Consider the following 26,595-nt stretch of genomic DNA (forward strand, 5'->3'; position numbering starts at 1 on the left):
AAAGTGTAGTCTTAAACATTCACCTGTATTGTTGCTGTTTTAAAAAGTTGTTATTGATGTTCACATATGTAATGAATCCTATGCTATAATTTTAAGCCACTCAACTGAAGACCTTGCTCATAACACATCAGCAACTGCTGCAGGAATGAAAAATCGGGTTTAAAATACATATATTTATTGGATTTTAATTAGAATACTTAAGGTATTAATGTGTGGTTTTCCCAGAGTTTGTCTCTTGCTGGAGATCTAATGTAGTTTTTGACTGGGATAAGTTGGTGTAGGGTAACACTGTTTATAACACAGTCAGAGTTGGCTTTTAGAGTCTGATGAATGAAAGTCCACAGTGTAAAACTGCAGCTTTTTGTGAACAAGAAAGGCATCTGTGTTATAACAAAAGGAGAAGACCCAATTTAGACAAATGCTGGAGTTCTTACATAAAAAAAGGAATGAATTATATTCTAGCTAGAGTAAATATTTATACAAACAAACTTTTCTTTTCAGCTGCTCATCAGGATTGCTATCGCACTACCAACTTGGCTAGAAATTCTGTCCTTGTTGCCCAGCAAGGCTGCACGTGGAGATAGGGAGGCAGATGAACAGTTTAGACAAAACTGGTTTGTCTTAAAATAGAACAGGAAGACTTGGCATTTAAGAATAAAAAATAAAATGTTTAAGAGAGGGAGGTATTATAAAATCAAGCAGGAATTGGGATCCACTTAGTATGAAAAGTGCAAAAGGAAAACCTAGTGTATAAAGAAGGTAGAATGCAAGAGGTAGTTTTAATTACTGTGGTTTTCCTCTAATGCATTCATATGCAAGTCAGTTTAAAATGTGAATCTTTTGGTGCTAATCTTTTGGTGCTTGAGGCTAGAGTGAAGAAAGGGGTGGGGGATTTTCAGTGTCATGGTTCCTTGTCAGTTTCATCTAATGGTATTGTAATTTTAGCTTTGCAGTTCCCCACTCGCCCTAGGGTAAGCAGGGTTATAATTGTCCTATGTATAACACATCAATATATGCAGGTGAAAAGAATGTTAAGTATTTGGTGGCAACTTCTTACACTCTTCTAAAAGTTCAGTGTAACTTGAGATCAAAGGGAGGGGAAAGATGGAGCAGGGAGTGGGGAGGAGACAGAAGAAGCCTGGAAAGAGAAAAGGGAAGAGGAGGCTGAGGTATTATGGGTAGAAGGATCTGGTGTGCTCTCTCACTCACTCACTTGCACATGCTGAGTGCGCGCACACAGTCTACCAGGGTACCTGGAAAAGAACCTCCTTCCCAAATTATTTAACGTTTAAGGAAGTCAAGAACACATTGTTTTTCTTTCTCCACCTCTGTCACTCTCCCTGCCCCTTCTCTCTCTTTTCCTCCCTGAGTAATTTCCTCTACCCAAGCAACTAGGCATAGGAAAAAAACCTTCCAATGGAAAGTTTTTCTAAGCTTAATAGTGGGGGGGGGGGAGCACACAGGAAGAAGAAGGTTAACCCTTCCTTCCCTAGCTGTTTCACCCACCCCCCAAATCTCCCTGCATGGCAATTAAGCTTAGAAAAAAAATTATAAGCTTAATTGCCATTGAGGGGGCAATTTTCATTGGGGATCACAGCTCATGGGGAGGGGAGAGGTAGCTTCCCCCCCCCCCGCAAATCATCCCTTGCATGGCAATTACACTTAGAGAGAAATCTGTTGGCATCAATGGAAGTCTTTTTCCTAAGCTTAAAGAGTATGCAGCAAGCTGCGATTTCCACTGGAACCCCCCCCCAAAAAAAAAACCTTGGAAAAAAAACTTCCATCTGCACCAGTGGACGCTCAGGCCTCTGGGAAATAGATCTAGGGCTCTGGGATTTGGGGCTTGGGCCCATGGGTCCAGGCCTAGCAGGCCCCATTGTCTTTTAATTTTGAGGGGGAGGGAGCAAGGGGTGCAGTTTTATCTAAGGAATAAGTTATAGCAGATGTATTTTCAAACAGGTATATTATTTTCTTAAAATTTTATCCATAAATAAATTTTAGCTAAAAAGTGTGTTATTATTTTGAATGTTTTAACATCACCATGTAGTGGACATCTCCATAGGAGCTGAAGATGCTTTCCACAGCTACATGTTTTTGTAGTGCTGAATATATATTCTAAATAATGTCAGAATTATCCTGGGTGGGTGCGCGGTGTGAGAAATGACCTTTATTTTCCAGCCACAGACATCCCTAGCCCACATCAAAATATTTTAAATCGCTGCTGTCTCCATTATCCCCCTTTGCTATATATCGGAATTGGAGCAAAGACCTACTATGTTATATAATCCTGGGTTCTTGATTATACTTCTCAACAGCCCTTAATTCCTTGCAACTTTAAACTGGATAGCAAGCCCTGGAATAGCCTAATGTTTTGTGGGTAAAAAGCTATATCATAGGACTATGGTTTGGATCCAGAAGTTCCTTCCCCCGATGGAAGGAGTCTTCTTCAGATGAAGGAAGGGAATCTTTGGACCCAATCCTGTATCTTAAACTAAAGACCTAAAATGGAGATTTTTTGTGTGATGCTAAAATCTGAGATGTGTCCTATGTTTTCTAGCATTGTATTTAAAGAAATACTGTTTTCTTACAAATACTGATGAGCTCAATCTGAGTATGGCTGATGATCATGCTGTTTGTCTGACTTGAAAAGTTAGATTCCAGAGTTGTGCGAGTCATTTCTTCTTCTAGGGACAATTAAAATGTTTAAATTATTTAATTCACTTTTTTATAGCCTAGGATGCAATCCTAGACATACTAACCAGGAAACAAGTTCCATTTAGCTCAGTGGAACTTGCTTCAGAATAGGCTTGTTAGTAAAATAAAGCACTTCTCACATCATCAGAGTTTTTTTAAATAGTATATAATTCATGAGTGCATAAGATGCACATGAAAATATTTTAAGAGTTGTATTTATTTGATTCAATTTTTGTTTGAAGCATGCTTTTTCCATTTTGATTTTTTTGGAAACTGCAGTAACTGGAAACTTGGTTTCAAAGCGTGCAGGCTTCAACCTCAGATTTGTTAGCTTTTTCCTAAGTTAGCATTGATACAAAATGTCTTTCTAGAAATTGTGCATAACTCAAGACAGCAATAGTTGTTGTGAAATGTATCTTTTTAGAAACTGCGATTTTGCTTTAGTCTCAAGTAGAGTAATGTATTTCTTCAGATAAAAAATGAGCCATAGTAGTATACTTGCACTATGGTAGTTGCAATGCAATCTATACATGTCTTCTCAGAAGTAAGTCCCATCAAATTCAGTGGGGCTTGTGTTTGTATGATTGCAGCCTTATTGTAATTCATGTAATTTAACAAATTCACAATGAGAGCAATATTAAATACATAAAGTGGGTTATAGAAATTTGAAAGACATTGATTAATATTGGAAAAAAGGAATTAGAGTAGAGATCTGTAATCTTTCTGAACACATAATAAAACTAGCGTGGCTGGTGTAACTTATACCATCTGGATTTTCTTTGTTCCTCATTCATAGGTATAGAGAATTGACTGACTTACTGGCCCAGTTTGCACATAACAAGAAGCCTCCATGGGTGAATTTCCCCACAGGGCCTCTCACTGCGGTTGTGGCTGCCATTTTGAATATTTGAGCTGTGCCGAGGGTGCACCGTAGCTTGTTACATGTGAAGCTGGTAAGAGTGGGTTGTTGGGGTGGTTAACAAGCCACCAGCAACCCTAAAACAGGCCATGGGTTCTGGGTGGCTTGTCAACCATCCCAACAACCCACCCTCACCAGGTTCACACGTAACAAGTTACAGTTTGCCCCTGCCGCAGCTCAAATATTCAAAATACTAGCCAGTGCCACAACGAGAAACCTCATGGGGAAATTCACGAATAATGGCTTCTCGTTACATGTGAACCAAGTCACAGTAAATATTAGTTTTGCTGTATGGGTTCACTTTGTTGATAGCTATTAAGCTAAACTCCGAAGTTCAAATTCAGAACTCGAGATGAAAAGACTTTAGGAAAAGAGTTCGTGTTTCCATATATAACTACCAGAGAAACTTTAAATTTTCACCTGTGTTCCTTTTTCATAGGTGTTGGACAGCTTGCTAGCACAGTATGGGACAGTGGAGAACTGTGAGCAAGGTAACACACAAAACTCAAAACCATTTTCTGTTTAAAGGAAGTAAGCAAAATGTAATTTTTTTCTTTATATACTTCTTTGTTCTAGTGAATACTGAAACAGAGACTGCAGTAGTAAATGTAACATATGCCAATAAGGACCAGGCCAGACAGTAAGTGCTTATTTACTTTGATTTTAGTCCAAGCCATTCCTTGTCCTGCTTCAAAATATTTTTAACTTTCTGATGTTTGTGTTAATACTAGATACACTTGCAGAAGGAATCTCTGTTCATCTCAGTATGTTGTGTCACTTACTTAGCACTTTATATTTGCTTTTCAAGTAGTATTGAAATACTAAGGCTGCAGTCCTGTATATCCACTTTCCTGAGAGTAAGGCTCATTGAACTTAGTGAGACTTCCTTCTGAGTAGATGTGTATTGCACTATAAGTCTGCAAACCTGAACACTTACTGGGGAGCAAGGTCATTGAATGCAGTGGGACATATGTCTGAGTAATTGCACTGTAGGATTGCACTGTAAAAGTATACATTCAAAAATAGTATTTACTGCATTTTTATCTCACATTTATTTATTTATGTATTTATTTATTAAATTTATTAATCACCCATCTGGCTGGTCACCCAGCCACTCTGGGCGATGTACAAAGTATATAATAAAACAGTTTAAAACAATAAAATTCTACAGTAAAAACATTTTCTAAAATACCGTAACCCACCCCAAATGCCTGCCTGAACAAGCACATTTTTAATGCACAGCGGAAGCTCATTAAAGAGGGGACGTGGCGGAGTTCCCTAGGGAGGGAGTTCCACAGAGTGGGGGCTACCACAGAAAAGGCCCTCTCCCTCATCCCCACCAGTCTAGCTGTCCTGGCTGATGGGACAGAGAGAAGGCCATCCGAGGCTGATCTTGTTAAGCAGCCTGTCTGGTGTTGCTGGAGGCACTCCTTAAGATAGGCTGGGACGGAACCATATAGGGTTTTAAAGGTCAAAACCAACACCTTGAATTTGGCCCGGAAAACAACTGGTAACCAGTGCAACTCCTTCAGCACTGGAGTGATGTGATCTCGCCGGCGGCTACCTATAATCAGGTGAGCCGCCGCGTTCTGTACCAGCTGCAGCTTCTGAACCGTCTTCAAGGGTAACCCCACGTAGAGCGCATTTCAGTAGTCTAAACGAGAGGAGACCAGGGCATGTACTACTGACGGGAGCAGATGGTCAGGAAGGAAGGGGCGCAGCCGCCGTATCAGATGGAGTTGATACAGCGCTATCCGGCTCACAGCTGACACCTGAGCCTCCATGGGCAGCTGGGAGTCCAGAATGACCCCCAAGCTGCGGACCTGGTCTTTCCAGGGTAGCCGTACCCCATTCAACACCAGATCAACATCCCCCAGCCTCCTCTTGTCTCCCACCAGAAGTACCTCAGTCTTGTCAGGGTTCAGCTTCAGCTTATTCCTCCCCATCCAGCCACTCACTGTCTCCAGACATTTGGACAGGGATTCTATGGCCAACCTTGGTGAAGATTTAACGAGAGGTAGAGCTGCGTGTCATCCGCATATTGATGACACCGCACCCCAAACCTCCTGATGATAGCCCCCAGCGGCTTCACATAATGTTAAATAGCATCAGGGAGAGGATGGAACCCTGTGGCACCCAACAAGTGAGCGGCCACGGGCCCGAAACCTCCTCTCCCAGTGCTACCCTCTGGTACCTGCCGGAGAGGAAGGACCGGAACCGCCGCAATACTGTGTCTCCAATGCCCAACTCCTCCAGGCGGTCCAGGAGGATACCATGGTCAACGGCATCAAAAGCTGCTGAGAAGTCGAGGAGAACAAGGAAGGAGCATTCACCCCTATCCAGAGTCCTCCTCATATCATCCACCAAGGTGACCAAGGCCGTTTCTGTCCCATGCCCAGGCCTGAAGCCCGACTGAAATAGGTCTAGATAATCGGCTTCTTCCAAGTGTGCCTTCAACTGCATTGCCACCACCCGCTCAATCACCTTTTCTATTTCTCTAAGCAGCTCACCTCAATAAAAAAGAGAAATAGGCCTTGCCATCAGGCTTACAAACTAAATGACAAGACACACAAGGGAAGGGGGAGTTGGGAGGAAAAGGAATAGAAGTGAGATCAGTTTTTCAAGGCCAGAATAAGGTGGTGAGCTATAAACAGACATTTAAATGCACCTTGGGTCCAGGTGATCTTCCCTTGCTGGTGTTCTTGCCCAAACAGCAATTGGCAGGTCTTGTTCTTTGGGGCAATGGATAAGGCCAGAGTGTTCTTTCCCCTTGAGTCCCAGAGTAACTGTCAGTTGGAGCCAAGTGTTCTTCCTTGCAGGGCTAAAGGCAAAATTGAGCTAAGGGTAGGTGGGAATTATTCATAATCTCTTTTCTGGTCTAATAACAATTCCATTGACATGAATGGAAATCTTTATTGGCATTTGTGGGCTTTGAAAAAGTTTCTTGCAGCTTATATACAGAAATATCACTCTTGTTTGACACTCTGGGCCAGTTTGCACAATTGTTGCAGCCTACCATGGCTTATTTAAGCCACAGTGGGTTGTGGTACATGCTGACCATCATTGTGAATCTTCTAGCCATGGCGGGCAGTTGCCATGGCTTATTGTAACGTCCTGGCACATTATGAGTTGTTGCTGTGGTCAACAGCCACCCCAAACCCCAAAACAGCCCATGGGTTGTGGGTGGTTTGTTAACCACAGCAACAACCCACACTTCCCGGATTTGGACATCACAGTAAGTGACCACCTGCTGCCACTTGAATATTCACAATGGCCACCAGCATGTGCTGCAATCTGCCATGGCTTAAATAAGCCACGGTGAGTTGCAGCAATCACATGAACCAGGCCAGTGTCTTGTGTACCTTCTGGAGGCCTACATCTGATCCTAATTTCTAGGTAACATATCTGAGCATTTCAGAATTATATGTAATGAAAACTTAAACATCCAGGGTTTTTTTTATTCTGGATCTGTTCTATGTCATTCTGAGGAATGACGGCAATGTGGCTTTCCTGCACATTTGATAAAATAGTCATTAAAATATAAAAACTTTTCCAAACAAAAATTAGGCTTCCTCTAACCTTTGCCATTAAATGCTAGGCCATTCAAGGTTTTATGGTGCTTCTGCAAAATAATCAGGATTCAAAATTGGCTAGATCTCCAGGAAAAAGGGAGTTCCATAGTAGTGGGCAACCACTGAAAGGATTATCTGCATTTGCTTTTAAAATAAGCACATGGTAAGTAGTCAAGAGGTTGTGCTTAAAGGTCACAGTGGCACAAATGTGAGAAAGCAATCTCTCAGGTGTGTAGGGCCTAGGCTATCTTAAGTCTTTTTAAGGAAAAAAAATCAGCAGCGTGATTTGTGCCCAAATGCAGTACGTCTAGTGAAATAAATGTATAACATATAGCCACTACATTACAAAACTATGTTACTGTTGTCAGGTCTGACAGAAGGGTCACAGAAAGGGGTGCCTGGGGGGATAAAAAAGATAACCTTGAACACTGTCACAGACTGCTTTCTGGCCCAACACTGAATCCAGGAACACTCCAAGGCTTCAAACCTGCATGGGCAGAGACGGCGGGAAATGATCAGTTTTCAGAGTAGCGTTCTCCCTGTTCTCCCTAACTTGACACAGGAACATAAGAGTCATATTGGATCAGACAAAACCTACCTAGTCCAGCATTCCCTTCTCCGTAGCCAACCAGATGCCTATGGGAAGTCCACTAGTAGGATATGAATGCAATAGCACGCTCCCAGTCATGTTCCACAGCAACGGGTATTTTGAGGAATATACAGCCATCAGGACTAATAGCCATTGATAGCCTTATCCTCCATGAATTTATCTAGCCCCTTTTTAAAGCCATCCAAGCTGGTGACCATCACTACATTTTGTGGGAGAAAATTCCATAGTTTAACTACGTACAGTGTAAAGAAGTACTTCATTTTATCTGTCCTGAATCTCCTACCAGTCAGCTTCATTGGATAGTCCCAGGTTCTAGTATTATGAGAGAAGGAGAAAAATGTCTCTCCATCCATTTTCTCCACATTGTGCATAATTTTATACACCTCTAGCATGTCTCTTGTTACTTGCTTCTTTTCTAAGCTAAAAGCCCCAAATGTTATAACCTTTCCTCATAGGGAAGTTGCTCCAGCCCCTTAATCATCTTAGTTTCCCTTTTTAGCAACCTTTCCAGCTCGACAGTATCCTTTTTGGTACACAGTGTTTCAAATGTGGTTGCACCATAGATTTGTGCATAGGCATTTTGATATTGGCAGTTCTATTTTTGATTCCTTTTCTAATGATCCTCAACATGGAATTTGTCTTCCTACAGCAGCTGCACACTGGACTGATGTATCACATTAGACTTGCTTACTTTGAACTGCATTTGCCATTTTAATGCCATTTTGTTTTAACTACCCTAAATAATTTGGAGTTGTCAGGAAATCTGGCCACCTTAGCGCACACCTCTAACTCCAGATCACTGTCCACTGGATATGGACAAGTTAAAAAGCACCAGCCCCAATACAGATCCTTAGGGGACCCCATTATTTATAGCTCTCCATTGCAGCAATTATCCATTTATGCTACTCTCGGATTCCTGTTCTTTAATCAATTACCGATTCCTAAGAGGAAGTCTCCTTTTCTCTCATGACTACTAAGTTTGCTTAGGAGTGTTTGGTGAGCTCTGAAATTTTGATGGCCATCATTGTTGGTCTTGCCTAGATTTAGTTTACAAAACCGTATAATGGGTTGGGCCCAGAGTTCTGTGTGCAGAGTCCAGTCAAGGAATAGAGTGCTCTTCGTCTTACAACAATGGAACAATACAAAATTGATCAGCAGTAAAACCACACACTCTGCTGTGTGCTACAGGTGATAGCTGGCTGGTTCACGCTTCAGGGAAAATCTGTGTGAAGAAATACACTTTAAGAATACATCTAAACATCAGAACTGTGGGGGCATGTCTAGTGGCAGGTGGTAAAGAATTCCAGAGGGTGGATGCTACAACACTAAATGCTCTACTGCACGTGCTCCTGAGGCGAACCTCAACAGCATGTGGCTACCTCACAAGTACCCCAAACCTCTTCCATTCACATACGGTATTTTTCAGGTTCAACCCATGTGTCTAACTAGGACAGGGGTGGGCAACATGTGGCCTGCCATGGAGAATTTTGTGGCCCCCACTGAATCCCCTGCCTCCTCACTGTGGCTTCCACTGCGGCCACGTAGCTTCTTTCCCAGTGATTCTTCTGGGAAACAAGGTGCACGCTCCCTGTGTGAATTGTTTCCCAGCAGAATCACCAGTTCTGCAGAGAAGCAGGGTGCTAGGAGGAGCATGGTTCTGCAGAACTGTGCTCCTTCCAGCCCTCTGCGGAGAGTGTAATTTTGCTGGAAAAAAAGATGTGTAGGATGCTCGTGCCTTCCTTCCCAGGATAACCAGTGGGAAAGCTGTTCTGTGGCCACTTCCCGTTGTGGCTGTGGTGAGGGAGCAGTGCGGTCTCCAGAACATCCTCCCCAACTCTCCACATTGCCCCCCCCCCCCACTAGGACCTACTATTGAGCAGATTCAAGACCTGCAATATGCAGGTCAGGTGAAGAAAAATGCAAGAGCAACGAGAGAAGGGTGTCATGAGATAATGGACCAAACACTATGATCTCTCCCAGGGACTTATCTCTTCTCTTCTCCCCCCCGCCCCCGTCCCCCTTTAAGATGAAACCTTGCAGGAAACATCCTGGTGAAAGAATCGAAATCAGTCACCTTATCTCAATCCTTTGAAGCTTTCCTACTAAGAACAAATAAAGACTACCCAAGAACAATCATGCACATGCTTACAAGGCCTGTAAGTTCCCTTTGCCAGTGCCTGATAAACAGTATTGGAGAGAAGGGGGAGTGGGATGCAGTTGACCCTGTGTCTCTAGCACTGTGCTCAAGTTTGAAGTCAGACAGGAGACTAGATGTGTCTTCTCCCCACCAATGACTGTGTCCCTCATTTTCATATTAGTATAAAATGTCAAGGGACACCATTGGCATGTGGGGCTTTTGTTTTAACTTGGAAGTTTCTGCCACCTTGTGGCAAAGTGAAATTATCAACTTCATTTCAGGACTTCTGCCTTAAAATAAGTAAAACTCATTATGTCTACGATACAGGCTTGTCTTTGTTTCCTCAATCATCTTGCAGTGCTGAAAATTTTCTGTTGGAGATCATAATCCCTTCATATAACTACTGTTCCTTGGGTGTTCTGCTATGATGCCTTGGCCAACGTAAACTATGGATTGTAAGACCATTTCCATGTGAGGATTAGTTTACTTGTAATATATTTAATCACCAGTTTTAATCATCAATCCCTGACAGCCATGATAGTGCGGTCACTGAACTTGAGCCGGACATCCTAGAGAGTGAAGTCAAGTGGGCCTTAGGAAGCATTACTAACAACAAAGCTAGTGGAGATGACAGTATTCCAGCTGAGCTATTTAAAATGCTAAAAGATGATGCTGTTGAAGTGCTGCACTCAATATGCCAACCAATTTGGAACACTCAACAGTGGCCACAAGACTGGAAAAGGTCTGTTTACATTCCAATTCCAAAGAAGGGCAATGCCAAAGAGTGTTCAAACTACCGCACCATTGCGCTCATTTCACATGCCAGCAAGGTGATGCTCAAAATCCTACAAGCTAGGCTTCAGCAGTATGTGAACCGAGAACTACCGGAAGTAAAAGCTAGGTTCCGAAGAGGCAGAGGAACTAGAGATCAAATCGCCAACATTCGCTGGATCATGGAGAAAGCAAGAGAATTCCAGAAAAACGTCTATTTCTGCTTCATTGACTACGCTAAAGCCTTTGATTGTGTGGATCACAACAAACTGTGGCAAATTCTGAAAGAGATGGGAGTACCAGACCACCTTACCTGTCTCCTGAGAAACCTGTATGAGGGTCAAGAAGCAACGGTAAGAACCAGACATGGAACAACCGATTGGTTCAAAACTGGGAAAGGAGTACGACAAGGCTGCATATTGTCGCCCTGCTTATTTAACTTATATGCAGAGTACATAATGAGAAACGCTGGGTTGGATGAATCACAGGTCGGAATTAAGATTGCTGGGAGAATTATCAACAACCTCAGATACGCAGATGACACCACCCTAATGGCAGAAAGCAAAGAGGATCTAAAGAGCCTCTTGTTGAGGGTGAAAGTGGAGAGTGCAAAAGCTGGTTTGAAACTCAACATAAAAAAAACGAAGATCATGGCATCTGGCCCCATCGCTTCCTGGCATCTGGAAGGGGAAGAAATGGAAGCAGTGACAGATTTTACTTTCTTGGGCTCCAAGATCACCGCAGACGGTGACTGTAGCTATGAAATTAAAAGACTCTTGCTCCTTGGGAGGAAAGCTATGACAAACCTAGACAGCATAGTAAAAAGCAGAGACATCACCTTGCCAACAAAGGTCCGTCTAATCAAAGCTATGGTTTTCCCAGTAGTAATGTATGGCTGTGAGAGCTGGACTATAACAAAGGCTGAGTGCTGAAGAATTGATGCTTTCGAACTGTGGTGCTGGAGAAGACTCTTACGAGTCCCCTGGACTACAAGGAGGTCAAATCAGTCCATCCTAAAGGAGATCAACCCTGAGTGCCCATTGGAAGGACAGATACTGAAGCTGAAGCTCAAATATTTTGGCCACCAAATGCGAAGAGAAAACTCCCTGGAAAAGACCCCGATGTTCAAAGTTCCAATATCTTTCTTTTTCCAAACTTGCATGTAGTGAGCATCTTATTAGTGTGCTGTTGCTTTGAAATAAGCTGCTGCTGACATTGCACCCTATCCTCCTCCCCATCCATTGTGTGATATTCTCTAGATTAAAATAATGTGTAGTCATGCATCTGTGGAATTTAAGCTTTAACACTGAAGCGAGAGTTGGAAAACATGTAACTAACTTTTCTTAGTTTGCTTATCTTGTTAAAACTTCTACAAAATAATTAAGATGAGAGCTATTAGAAAGATACAAGAACTGTTTTTAGTTAATGTCACCTAATCTGTCATAAAGTTGTTTATTGGGACCAGTTGTGTATGCAGAAAAGCTCTATTCTGTGAGCTCTATTCTGAATGATAGGCTATGATGTGACTTCTTGAATGCTATAAATCGGTCAGTGCTAACCAACTGACAGCTTAATTTGCCTGTTTGCAGTATCGTAATTAGGTATTTGCCTGGTTGCTTGTTGAGGAGTAACAGTTGCCTCCAGGCAGCCAGGTGCAGTCCCGCAGCAGCTGCGTATGAGCAGCCAAAGAGGAAAGGAGCAAGTTTGCCAAGACTCGTTGGCTGCTTGCCCTGCCTGGAGAAACAGAATAAGGGTGCTATCACTACTGCATCTGCACTCTCATCTGAAGTGGGTTTGGGCAGGGTGAGGGACTGCTTTTATAATATGCAAGTTATCACTTTTATCCCTTATTGCTGTACTAATTTAAAAATGAGTTGTGGGGGAAACACCCTGGTTCATTCCGAAAGGAAATTATTGGGACATGTGTTTCAGTTTAAATAGATGCATGCCAGATAACAAGATTTGAGAGACCAAACGTCAGGGTATGTTGGATTAGATTATTGTTGATGGTGGTGGTTAGAGTTTGTTGGGTTCTCTTTTAAACTTGGCTATTTGTAGAAGATAGAGGAGGAAGATCCTGTGAAATTGTTCATGTGGATTTTGCAGTATGGATTCATGGATTAGAAAGGGAGATTTTTAAGTCTCAGGGCACAATCCAGCCTTTAAGCCCCACTGATTTCAGTGGGAGGATCAGGCATGTACTTAAATGGATCCTGTTGAAATAAATGGGAATTGAAAAGTGCTTAGCTTTGGCTGGATCATGCTACTAGTTCTACAGTGATCTACTCTAGAAGAATCAACTAGATCTAAAGAAAGCAGCTCTGTGAGGAATCTGTCAATTTAAAACCTGAAGCTGGATAGATAAGCAGGACCTTGCTCTGTATCAGTGTGCTGGAATTCAGTGGTTTCAATCCACTTAATACTTGTCAGTCCTTATATGAGGAACTGCACTCAAAAAGCGGAAAATACCATGACTTCTGACCATTGGTAGATAAAAGAACAATCATTATAGATTTCAGTGGGTATGTTAGTAATAAAACATAAGTGATGCTCTCTCATTGGGAACATAGGAAGGTGCCTTACACCATGTTCGACATTTGGTTGATCTAACCTATTGTTGTCTACTGATTCTGACTGGCAGCAGCTATCCAGTTTCTCTGGCAGAGGTTCCCCCCTGGTAGCTGATCCTTCTGACTGGAGATGCCAGGGATTGAACCTGGGGCATTCTGCATGCAAAGCATGTGTTATATTACTGAGCTACAATCCCTCTCCATATGTTAAGGAAGCATTCTAAAGCTGCTTCAGAATGTCCCAAGAAGACAAAGAAGTCTTGCATGCTACCTCTCTTGCCATGGAGTTCATGGAGGAACTGCAGACAGGCAACAATTCCTTCTTACAAGGTACTTCATGATTTTAAAACTGATTTTATACTTCACAGCTTGGTCCAACATTGCCCACTTCAGGGCATTCACAAATCCCACTATTTAACAAGGATTTTAGAAAGATGTGTATAAGAAAGATAAGAAATGTGTGTTGAGAGTGAGGATAGAGGTATGAAATACTGGCATGACGGAGTGCTTTATTGTCTTTGGCTTACAGATAAGAAGCACTTGTCTCCTTTTATCAACAGATTTTAACTTACCTATTTGCTAAGGTACCTGAGGTAAGATACCTCTTTGTGTACCATGTATATAGTGAACTGTGACAGAAGTATCTTCCCAAACTGAACAATGTGGCTATTGCAAGACACATTTCTGATAGTCTAAAATTTTCCTGAACATGGTGTATAACTTAAATGACACAATTATTTTGTGGTTTAGGACAGCCCTATATTTAAGCACTAGCCTTAAAGTTGTAGATGACTAAAAATTGCATGTAAGCAAGTGAGCAGTCTGGCAGAGGAGGGAGTGGAGTGCTCCATGTCTCCTCTGTGCCCAGCATAGGAAGCAAGCAGGCTGCTAGAGGAGGGAAGCGCACTGCTCTGCGCCTGGGAAAGAAATGCAGCTGTCCATCCTTCCTCTACCCATTCCCCTGAAGGCTTGTACAAAATTTTATAGGCTGATCGCTTTTGTGATCTTATTTACAAGGCTGGCTCAGGATTAGCACAGTTTCTAGTTAATTGGAGGTTAATTTTTAATAGATTTAACTCTCTTGATCTAAATGTTGCCTTGTACCCTGACCCTTTAGGTTGGGAAAATTAAAAGTCCAGACATTTTTTCCCCCAACATCAGAATCCTAAGAGGAGTTATACATGATCTTTCATTGCAGCACTTACATTTGTTCAACTTTAAAATTCTATTATAATCTACACTACTGAGGAACAGCTCAGTTGCTATGGAAACTTAACTTTCCTTAATTTTCTGAAATTAACACCGTTGGTTTCTTGTGCTCCTGGAGATGTTTGTGACTATTTGCTTTCAAGTACTCCATGTAGTTATATTTTAAAATAACCCAATATAGCTAACCAGAAAGGACTGGCGTTTTTCCTTCTTTCTTTGTATGCACGGGCATGTTGTGGACAGTGAGAGAAATATCAGTTGCTTAGGGTAATCAGGAAAAACAAGTATTTGAGCCATGCTTTGAAATATACTCTTTTTCCTACTCAGTGATTGCATATTTTCTTCATCAGGGTAATGTGTAAAACATCCCTGAAATGTAAACTTGAAGCCCAATCCTAAATTTCAGTGGGCTTAGGTGTGCCAAATTTTGCATAAGATAGGCTGATGGTTGTCAACTCATGTGGAAAAGCTTGTCTGATGTGATATAATGGGCCAGTTCACATGATAAAACAAGCTGCAGTTTGTTGACCATGGGTTATTTGGGAGCAATCATGCTCGCTAGCTTCTGGTGCACTAAACAACTAAGGGACATCTCTGGGTTGTTTTCTGTGATATGTGAACCCAAAACTCTGGGCTGTTGAGGGAGAAACAACCCAGTATTAGAACCCTTGGTTTGTTCTTCAGAGTTATAACTCTGGATTGTTTCTCCCTCAACAGTCCAGAGTTCCAGAGAGAACAACCCAGGTATGGGCGTTCCTCACTTGTTCAGCTCGCCAGGAGCAGGCAAGTGGGTGGGAGCCAGCACACTCACTCACAAACAACCTGTGGTTTGTTTCATCATGTGAACCAGGTCATTATCTAGAAATGCCAGTAGCGTCTCAAAAGTTCAGACTTCAGTTTTTGGCTGAAACACCCTGGAGAGATTGCTTCCTCTCCGTATGTCCCTTCTCCCTTTGTATAATTTGGACCACATTTGGTTATTTCAAAAAGGATTTTACAGTTTTGTTGAGATGGTTAAAAACTACTACAGAATTTTACAGCTGTTGCTTATTAAAGTAGTTATTTGCAATTATTTTTTATTTTTCCAAAATAAGTTTTCAAGAAACCACTTTTACTTGAGAAGTTACTTTTTCAAGACTATGGTCTTTGGGAAGGGGGAAATATATTTTCATTGTGTCCTTATCATTGGTAACACAGTTGAAGTGCTTTAAAATATTTTCTACATTGCATTCAAAATGGACATGCTACAGTAATAACTGGCATATCATCATGTACCTGCATGTTATACAAAATGGAATCCAAAGTGTGTGTGTGTCTGTGCTTTTTGCAACTGCTTTTATCTGTAGTTGGGTTTCTCGGGTTATTGTTTAATATGTTTGTCAGAGAAAATAAAAACAACTTTCTTCGCAGATGGGGGAAGCAACTCAAACTTCTCACATACGTAAATGTGAAAGAGTTTAGCAGAGGTGGAAAATTGTAAGAATCTAACAGAGAAGTACCTTTGAAAAACACACAACTTCCATTAGTACATATACGTTGATTCCCAAAGGAATCGTTTTCCAGTACTTAAGGGTTTGCATGCGTTATTGGTTTATAAAAGTTAACAAAGCCAATATAATCCGTAGTGCAAAGGAGGACTCTTCATGAAATCTGACAGTTGATAATTCAGTCAAGTCATTTGACCCAAGTGCCTTAATATCGCTAGGATGTAGATCTCCAAGTCAGGTCCTCAAGTAGCAGGATTAGAGACTGTTTAATAATGAAGACGACACACATTATTTAATTATTCAAATCCCATTAGCTGAAATACTTTTTTTTCTTCATTTAAGAACAGGGTCCAAGAGCACTACTACCCTTTAAAAAATATTATTGATAATGATGGAGAATAAAATACTAGAGGTCTGCCTGCAGAAAGGAAGGTGAAAGAAGGACACATCAAACCTAAGTAACTTAATTAGGACTTGAGTATCTACACCAATCTTCCCCAACCTGGTGCACTGCTAGCGCACTCCCATCATGCTGGCTGGGAATGATGGGAGTTGCAGTCCAGCACATATGGAGGGCCCCTGGTTGGGGAAGGCTGGTATAAGGTGTGTATGTCTGTGGCTGTTACTTGTAAATGAAAGTTTATAACTGAATGATTTCTTGTTCCATGAGCTCCTGCTTACAATACCTTTCCCCCTTTGCAAACCTATACAGAGCAATAGAAAAACTGAATGGATTCCAGCTTGAAAACTACTCATTAAAAGTTGCATATATTCCTGATGAAATGGCAGCACAACCACCACCTCAGCAGCATCCGCAGGGGAGACGTGGATTTGGGCAGAGAGGTCCCCCCAGACAAGGTTCACCGGGTGCAACTACGAGGCAGAAACCACAGTCTGATGTTCCGCTACGGATGCTGGTTCCCACCCAGTTTGTAGGAGCCATTATTGGAAAAGAAGGAGCCACTATCAGAAACATCACAAAGCAGACACAGTCAAAGTAAGTAAAAATGTCTTATCATTTTTTGTTGTCAGTTTTAATGTCTGAAGTAAATCAATAATCCTTAAATTGGAGTGTGATAATGCTAGTGCATGTGTGCTGGGCGGGGCAGTGTTCTTGTGAAATAATGGATAAGAAGAGAAGAATTCTGACTCTGCATCATCTTGCTGAACAAGTCAGTTGTTCAAAGAGACTGGTGCTGACCAGGCATGTCTCAATAACATTGATCATATTCTGGAAAGCAAGCTCACGGTAAATTTTGAAAAAATAGGTAACATTTCATACTGGTGTTAATAATTGTAGGCAATAAAAATGTAACACTATCAAGCAAAGTGTATTAAATAGGATTAATATTACATAGCAAGGATGGGCAACACGAGGCCTGCAGGGACTGGTTGCCTCAGCATTAGGCACAAATGTATGTAGTGTGTGACCTGGGTTGCTATTCTTGGTGGCCAGGGCCAGGGTGTGTATAAAAGCCAAGTACCTCTTACCATAGCCACCTTTAGTCATAGATTTATCTGATGGCTTTACATTGTGTCAAAGAAGCTATATAGCTTCGTTTTATAGCATTCACTTTGGAGGCATAGATATAATTCTAATATGTAGGTTCCACGGTGGGATACGTTAAGGCCTCTTTAGGGCATCTTGGGGAACTTTAGGGCATCTAGATGCTCACGATCCAGATAAAGATGCTCATGATCCAGAACCTAGGTAAAGAATGTTTCCCAGAAGCCAAATTGGTACTGCTGGAAGAATGGGGAAAGTATATTCTTTGTGCAATTTCAGGTCATCAATGTGGCCCTGAGACATAAAAATTTATCTTGCCTGATGTAGTTGATAGCAAAGATCTGTTATAATTAAGCAGAGTCTCTCAACTGAAAAAATGTTTGAGAGCTCTGAGCTAATTTTGTGTAAAATTGTTAAGCAATTTCCATCTTTATTTAGGGGCTGTAAACCTTTGTTGTGTATCTTCCTCCCCTCCTTGCATGCTTTCCTTCAGCAAAGCTAATTTAGTTTAGTTCCTTAAACCACAGTTTCCCATGACAATGAACTGGGAATCTGGGGTTAAAGGCTCTGAACAAGCAGGGGCTGATCCTGGCTGCATATTGTGGTTTGAAGGCAGTGATTTAAGCCACAGTTTCCCAGTTCAGACATTATGGAGCTGGGCATAGAAGGGGATTGGAGGAAAGGATTGAAGGATTAGGGTTTATAAACCTAAGAGCTTTCTGTCTGAACCAGGCCATGGTGTTAAAATACATGGCTTCATCACAAATGTTTTGTCCCAATTCATTCTTTTATTTAGAAAAGTGAACTTCAATTTAATATGTTTGATAGATTATCATGAATTTCATTTTAAAAGATAGAATGTAGATTTTAATGTTTGTCTTACACTTGGGTATCTTTTTAAACCAGGTTATTTTTAAGGGACTTTTAATACAACTGATTTGTTAAAATCTGACTTTTTAAAAAAACAGTGCATCTTAAACCACTCTGGATTAAAACCAGGATTAGAAGGTGATGTCAATATATGATTTAGAAACTAGCTATGATTTAGTAGTAACTATAGTTACACCAGTTGAGATGTTAATACTGAACCAGTGATTTAATAGACGTAACACTGAACCACTGACACCGGGAGTATGTCCCTGTTACTTCTGCTGGACCTCTTGGTGGCTTCTGATTGACTATGGTACCTTCTGATGGGACTTGGAAGCATTGTTCTATTGTGGTTTGGTCCTTCTTGCAGGGGGCCATTTCAGAAGGTGGTGCTGGGGAACTCCTGTTTGACGCTGTACGTGTTGGCCTGTGGTGTCCCTTAATCTTATATCTTGCCCCCCCATGCTATTTAGCATATACATAAAACCATTGGGAGAAGTTGTTTGGAGTTTTGGAGTTCGGTGTCATGCTGATGACACCCAACCCTATCTCTCCTTACCATCTAAATCCAAGGAAGCTATTCTAGATCTAAATCACTGTCTGATGTCTGTAATGGACTAGATGAGGGTGAACAAATTGAAGCCTAACCCAGACAAGACAGAGGTGCTCCTGGTTAGTTGAAAGGCAGATCAGGAAATAGGGATTCAACCAATGCTGGGTAGGGTAACACACTGCCACTTGAAGACACAGGTCCACAGTTTAGGTGTACACCAGGATTCAGCCCTGAACCTGGATGGCCAGGTTTTGACAGTGGCCAGGATTGCATTTGCCCAGCTGTGGCTAGTGTTCCAACTGTGCCCAGTGCTAGAGATGTCTGATCTGGCCACAGCAAAACATGCTTTAGTTCTGTTTGAACTACTGGAATGGGCTTTGTACGGGACTGCCTTTGGAGAAGTGTTTGGAAACTTCAGGTGGTCCAGAATACTGAGGCCAGACTGTTGACTGGGACTGATGACGGAGAGCATGTGACTCCCTTGTTACAACAGCTTCACTGGCTACTGGTTTGTTTCTAGGCACAACTCAAAGTGCTGATTATGACCTATAAAACCCTATATGACTTGGGATCAGGCCACCTGAAAGACAGCATTCTTCCATACAAAGCTGCCAAGGCTTTAAGGTCCTGCTAGGCCCTTGTCTTGGTCCTGCTGCCATCGGAGGCCTGTTTGGTGGAAACGCAAGAGAGAGTCTTCTCAGTGGCTACTCCCAGGCTTTGGAATCCCTGCTGATGGAGGCTATGTTGTCCTTCTGCCAGCAGGCAAAGACATATTTTTTCAGGCAGGCCTTTAACACGCAAGCCAATCTGTTGCCAAAGGAGGTTTTATTGGTTTAGGTGCTGTTTTTTTCTTTTATTGTTGTATTTTAATTTTTTTATGTTACATTATAGTTACGCTTTTGTTTCAGTCTCAATTTTATCATTGTTAGCAGCCTTGAGCACTATATTTTTATTATTTTTGAGAAAGACAGGATATAAATTTAATAAATAACAAGAAACTAATAACCATAGTTAAAATGTGAGTTGGAGATGGGTGGGAGAAACATGACAAGCCTACAGGGTGCTTGCAATTTTCAACCATGGTTTGACCCGGCAGTATGATGACTGGGCTGGGTCAATGTGGGTTGTAAGGTATTCCCATTAAAACTGAGCATAGGGAAGCTGTCAAATGAAATCTTGACTCTGTATTTCAACTTTAACTATCTTATGTTGGAGCAAGCAGTAACATTGAGCTATGTTCTGCCTTTAGTTAGCATTCACTGAGGCAAGTGAATCATTTCTGCATTTCATTGCTTATATTGACACCCATTTTGTGGTAATAGCTTTTGGGAATTGCTGTCTGTTTCTTTTGAATCCAAATATAGCACCTTTTTGTTCACTGAACTATGCTGGTGCTCTAGAATTACTTATTGCTGCAGATCTGAAAGATGCCACTTGCTGAATTAGTAGATTTGTTAGAGGAACAGTGCTATTAACATTGAGACAAACAAGCAACTGACCAGGACTTGGATCTTTCTGTTGGCACTTGCAACAGAGAAAAGAGCTTGAGATTTTTTTAGGCTTACAGGAAGGTGCTGCAAGATGTAGATGCTGCCTGGCTATGATGCTTAATGAAGTTGTCCAAATTTCCTATTAAGTTACCATCTTGAGCAATCTAGTCTTATGATTGTGGGTGAATATGATTTATTTATATGGGGTTGGATCCAGTTTTATGCTGGTTGAACTGCACTGGCAGAAGTAGACTTCTCCACCCCCTCATTCCCATAACCAGCCCCCTGAAAATGCAACATAGAGAGTCAGGAGACCCTGCTGATTGGGTGAGCTCTGGCATGGGTGGAGGGGGTATCTCCAAAAATCGGGCAGAGGGACCTTCTGCAAGCAGAGCCCTTCCTCTTGTGGAAAGTCTCTTCCTCTTGCACAAGGCAAATCCTAGATCCAAGCCATGGAATTTGGCTGGGTATAGAAGCTTAAACAGAATGACCTCCTCCAGGAGTTGTCACTGCCCTGATCTAGCAGAGGAGAAATGTGCGCAGAAGTATCCTTATACATGAATGCATTTACAGCTGATGGCAAATGGCTGTCCCCATTTGCATTACAATATGCATATTGCCTTGATGCATCTTTTGGTTTGAATGGGGGATGCATAACCATACCCAGCTCATCAGTCGTTTTATGCTGGTTCATAGTCAATTGTGATCTGTTAGTACAGAACTTGGAACAGTTCCTGAAAACTGCAAACAAAATTTTTACTTCTTTTTTTCTTTCCAGAATTGATATTCATCGTAAAGAAAATGCAGGTGCTGCTGAAAAACCAATTACAATCCATTCTACTCCAGAAGGGTGCTCAACTGCTTGCAAAATTATCATGGAGATAATGCAGAAGGAAGCTCAAGATACTAAATTGTGAGTAAAGAATGTTTTATTAAGAATGTATAAGGTTTTTTAAATACTGTATCTGAAATAGATAATTAACAGTAGTAAGTATTATATATAAAACAGTAGATGATCCCATAGGAATGTCAGGTCTTTATCCTTATGCTATGTTTGTATGTAAGACAAAACGGCAGAAGGAACTAGTTGATGGGCAGTTCCAAGACAGAAGGGCAAAGCTCTTTGTTTCCTTTCTCAGCACCTGTTTTGTTTAATTCCAAAAAAAAGAAGACATGTATAGAAGCTGGGTGACTGACTTACTTTCAAGTGAATTTCTAACACTTTGAAATAGGGAATGAAACATATATAAGTGATGATAATGCCCATATTCTTCTGTACCAGGCATACAACTTACCATAGGGGATCATTCCCAGTCCACCTAGCAATGATATAGTAAACAATGTCTGAGATGCAAGAGTTTTGGATTTGAGCAACAGCACAGATATAATTGAAATACGGGCATTTGTTATGACAGTTGAAGCTAATGCAAATTATTTTATGAGAGAACAAAATTCTAATACAAGTTATAATTTTAAAGCGCCCATGTGCAGACAATGGATTTTTTAGTTTGTTCAAATTAACATTGACAAAGTTGAAAAAAGGAAAGGTACTCCCTAGGCCAATTCTTATATTACCATAGCACTGTGTTTCCATCCCATACCCCTTCAGTAACATAGGAGCACAGAATCTAGGTGTGTCAGGTGGAAGCATTGAACTTTATGCCTCCTCTGTGGTTGTTACTGGGGCAGCATTGCAGGAACCTTGGGAGATGCAGAAGCCATGTCACTCTCTGTAACATAAGAATCTGTCTCATATATGTGAAAGAAGCATGGGGGAGGACAACCTTCTCTTTTCCCTACCCTTCCTCTTTCATTCCAGTTAGTCTGTCACTTATGAAGTAGAAAGAGGAGTACACCTGTGTTCTCCTTCCGTAAGCCCTATTGTGACAAGTAGTAACCAAAGCCGAAGGAGCTAATGTAGTTGTTGGTGTATAAAGGAGTACATACAAACTCCTTCTTTATTCTTTCTCCCCCTTCCCCGATAAGGTGGTAGCCCAGACAGTCTGTGTATGCAATCAGGTAGGAAAAAAAAACCCAGAAGCTTTCCTTGGAGACAGGGAATATATGATGCCTAATAGATGCAGGCTGCATTGATTTTTGTCCAGAGTTGGGAAGAATCTGTGGCTACGAGGTGTGAAGGAAAGTTGCTCCAGGGTCAAGGAAATGTCAGAAACATTCCTTCTGCAAAACAGCCTTATCATTAAGTATGCTTAGTACTATTAATTATACTTGAAGAAATCCAACAGGTTTTGTCTTGACTTAGAGCAATTTTGCCACGACAGTTTGAGAGCTTCCTGATTATATAGTTAACTATCTCAGCCTGACTCATTGAGAAATGAGTCAGATTCTTAATTTATAGCTGATAGTGAATTATGAGACTCTTGAGTTCATACAGTTCTGCTGTGGACTGGTTACAGTACAGAAGAAATCCCCTTGAAGATACTAGCACATAACAATTTTGTTGGTCGACTTATTGGCAAAGAAGGACGGAATTTGAAGAAAATTGAACAGGACACAGACACTAAAATCACAATATCTCCGTAAGTGTTCAATTATGTCTTTGCTAAATGATGCATGTTAGTGTATGTGTGTGTATATAGATATTTTAGGGGGAGGGGGATGTAGCTAAAGTATTAAGAGTTTCCTCTGCTAGGTGTCAACTGCAGAGCTAAAACAATTCAAAGAACAGGTCCATAAATCGACAGTCAAATCCACTTTTGATAGATATGATGAAACCTGTTTTAGGAAACCATATGATGAGCCAGTAACTTACAAATGATGCACTTACGGGAACTAGTATAATAGCCAACAGGGCTTCCTGAAAGCTAGTGTTAACTGCATTCATACCATTGCTTATTCAAGTAAGCTACTCAAGTGCACCTCATTGGATATATTTGGCTCTGCATAGAAATGTGACAGACCTACCGTTACCTTTTGCAGATTATGGTCTTTGACTCCACTGTCTGCAAATGTACGTTTTCTATACACATATAAATGATGTGAGCTCTAGTCCTTATTAGATTTTGCCATATTTTAAAGTGTCACTGGACACTCAGTTGATTTTGCTACAAATGAGTAACACGGCTAACCCTCTGGAATTAATTACAGATGTTAATGTTTCCTGGCTGAACATTACACTCCATTGGCTCAAACTTAATATATCACTTCTAACATGCATATTGCTTTGTAATAACTGTCATGCCTCCAAATAGCCCAGTAATGAAGCGATCTTCTGTTGTTGGGTTGCAGATAGGAAAAAAGACAGAGAGAGCTCAAAGGCCCTTATGTATTTGTGACTGAACATGAATCTGAGTCGGACTTCTAGGTTCCATACTCTGTATTCTACCTGCTGGTCACAGTATTTCAGTACTGCTGATTATTTGAAGCCATCTGAGGGAATTTTCAATGGCCTGTCTTGGGCATACCTGTCATCAGGAACACTTTTTCCCTTCATACTCAAATTTGGCTGTGGTCCAAAATTTGTAACTTCCTTTATGGATTTGCCATTTAAATACTTCTCCATAATTTTGGCATTCTTCTCCATTCTGACCCATGTTAAAGTGAGAAAAAAAAAATCCACAGCACTTTGTAACCAAACTATGCCCTCTCCTTCAGAGGAGGATATTGTGAAGAGAATGACTCGGGACACTCTAGGGACAGAGCTGATTAATCTGATGCTTTATTTCCTCTGCGTGGAGGGGATATTCCCTCTCAGTTCATGCCCTGCTTTCAACAGGAGAATAGGATTTTTGGTCTGTTTCCTCGGTGGCTCTCCGTAACAGAGCCATTGCATGTTCAGGCTTAAGTTTAAGTTTTGTTTTGTTTTGCTGTCTGTCTTTTTATCTTGCCCTTTAAGAGACAGGTTAATTAGCAGAGAGGGAGATGGACCAAAAAAAATGTTTCAGGATCAAGGGACCAGCCTTACTGAGGGTACCTGTAGGCATGTTGATGGTATACTCAGGGAAGAGAGAGCTTTTCAGGCTGGCACCCATCCCTCGGGGGTGGGGGGGTGGATTCTCTTCCTTCCTCTCAAATGGCAGAGAACAAATGTCTCCCCAGACCACTATAAATAATGGCGAAGTCAACAATGCAGGCTATGTTGAGTTGGCTGGACGGGTTGATGAAGGAGCATTTTGGTGCTAACTTCCAAGGGCATAATGAAACTTTTCCAAGCTACCTGCAGCCAGTGGCCCCATGTCTGCAATTTGTCTTCAGCCAGGATGGGGGTAATCAGTGCAGGCAATGAAGCCCGTGATCCTGCTTGGTTTCCGTCTTTCCCATCCATCATTGGAGAGAGATTCATTCCACCCAGAGTTCCATAACTGATTTTTACAAACTACCTTCTCCACCACACCCCAGCCGTCACACAGGCCTTACTGTTTTCCCACTCTCTCCTTGGGGCATCTGACTCCTTCTTTTCTGCCTAGGCATCTAGAAGGAAATATCACCCCAGCTCAAATAAGAAATCCTGCACTATTCCTTGTCTGTCTTTTCTGATCGGCGGAGGGAGAGGGTTATCATAACCGGAACCTGCCGCATAGGTCCATTTCTCAGCCAGGGAGGAAGCCTCGGCACCAGTGCCCATGTCCTGTTGGCACTTTTCTAGCCCAGGAGTAGGCAACTTTGGGAGGCCCATGGGCACATTTGGCAATTTGAGAAACTGGCCTGGACACCACCACAAAAGGCTGCCATGGGAGACATAGCTAGTCACAAAGGACAAGTAACCTGCCCCAAAGACAGAATACAAGGCACAGGTGGAGTCTGAGTCCCAGTATCCTAAACAAGTGTTGCACCCAGCTGGCTCCCCCAGCCCCTGCTGGCTTCCTGCTACCCACCATCTTAATTTCCTAAGAATGTCTCTAAGCCTCACATGTGGTCAACTTGCTTTGAAGCAATCCTAACTGCCGGTAAGATTTTTTTTTTTTTTTAAGTGGGAGGGGTAGGGCACCAAGAAAGGTGTCTGAGGACACACTGGTGCTTGCAGGCACCATGTTCCCTAGCCTTATTCTAGCCTGACATAATCAAGGCACTTGAAAGTGTTGGAATTCACAGTGGTAGCACAAAAGCCCCAACAGAGATTGGGTTAGTCGGGGGGGGGGGGGGCAGAAGGACTACTCCCTAGGGTGAAAGTTATACCTTCCCAGATTTTTTAACTTTATTTTTTTTAAGAAGAGGTGAGAGAAGAATGAGACAGCCCCTTTTCCAGAAAATCTGTCTCTGCCATTGTTAAGAAATCTTAACTGCCTCCTAATGAACCCTTGGGCCCATCCAAATGTCCCTGGTAGTTATTCCATTTGCTGCCTTAATTTCAAGGGTGATAGTCTCTGTGGTAGGATATCTTAGGTTTCCCAGAAGGGTTTCTTCTGACTTACTGTCCGGTGTTTCAGGGAGGTTTCCCTCAGAGCACATCTACAGTCTGTCCTTGTTGTTCCTAACCCTCAAAGTTTTGTTCTTGACATTGGTTCAGAGTGTCTCAGAGCTAGAAGCCCTGTATCTTAAGGTGTATGCTTTTCACAAGGACAGAGTGGTCATTCAGACAGATCTATCTGCCCTTCATGTTGAATGTTCTGTGTTTCCAAGATCCCAACAACTTTGTCTTCCTTGCTTTTGTCCCAAATCTTGGGAGTTCTTGGGAGAAGACTTGGTAAACCTCAGATGCTTGTAGACTGCTCTTGATCTGTCTCAGACACACTTCTGGCTTTAGATGCATTTTTGTTGCCTCAGTTCAGATTAAGAAGGTTTCTAAAGCCTCATTGGGTTTTTTGGATTAGGGGGTGGATTGTGCTTGCTTACCAGTGCAAAAACAGCCTGTATTAGAAGGAATCCTCACACATCCTCTGCAAGGAGCCATCATATCTGCGGCCACCGATGCAAGCATCCCTAGACGACATAAGTAAGGCCACCAAGTGCATCTGAGTCTCAGCCTTTGTTCATCACAATAAAAAGATAATAAAATAAATTTCGCCTCCACAGATGTGGCTCCTGGGCACAGGATTCTGCAACAAATTCTGTAACCCTGTTCAACAGCAGACAGACTCTTCAGGCTGTTGTCCTTTTCCAAAGGATAACAGAACATCTTTGGAAGAAAGGAGGACAACCTATTGTCACTCATCTCTCTTTGGTTTGCCGCTCCTGTAAAGGATTGAGGGGTCTGTTTCCTTTATAGTAGTACCCCCTGGATACTACAGTAAAGGAAAGTCAGCCTT

The 26,595-nt window shown here is 41.8% G+C and overlaps 1 protein-coding gene across 3 annotated transcripts in view; it reads left to right on the plus strand.

The window, feature by feature from the left end:
- The window catches only part of IGF2BP3 (insulin like growth factor 2 mRNA binding protein 3), a 114,780-nt gene that overhangs the window by 57,951 nt on the left and 30,234 nt on the right, over positions 1 to 26,595 (plus strand). The window contains exons 4-8 of one of the 3 annotated variants that reach the window (XM_084858559.1): positions 4,053 to 4,104; positions 4,190 to 4,253; positions 16,682 to 16,966; positions 21,168 to 21,302; positions 22,807 to 22,929. In XM_084858559.1, the coding sequence (XP_084714685.1) occupies positions 4,053 to 4,104; positions 4,190 to 4,253; positions 16,682 to 16,966; positions 21,168 to 21,302; positions 22,807 to 22,929 (659 nt within the window). The other 2 variants (XM_084858560.1, XM_084858561.1) reach the window with 2 other exon arrangements.

Source organism: Heloderma suspectum, chromosome 5 (genome assembly GCF_057233095.1).
Source record: "Heloderma suspectum isolate Gila_16-S chromosome 5, 16-S_ref, whole genome shotgun sequence".
Lineage (NCBI taxonomy): Eukaryota > Metazoa > Chordata > Lepidosauria > Squamata > Helodermatidae > Heloderma > Heloderma suspectum.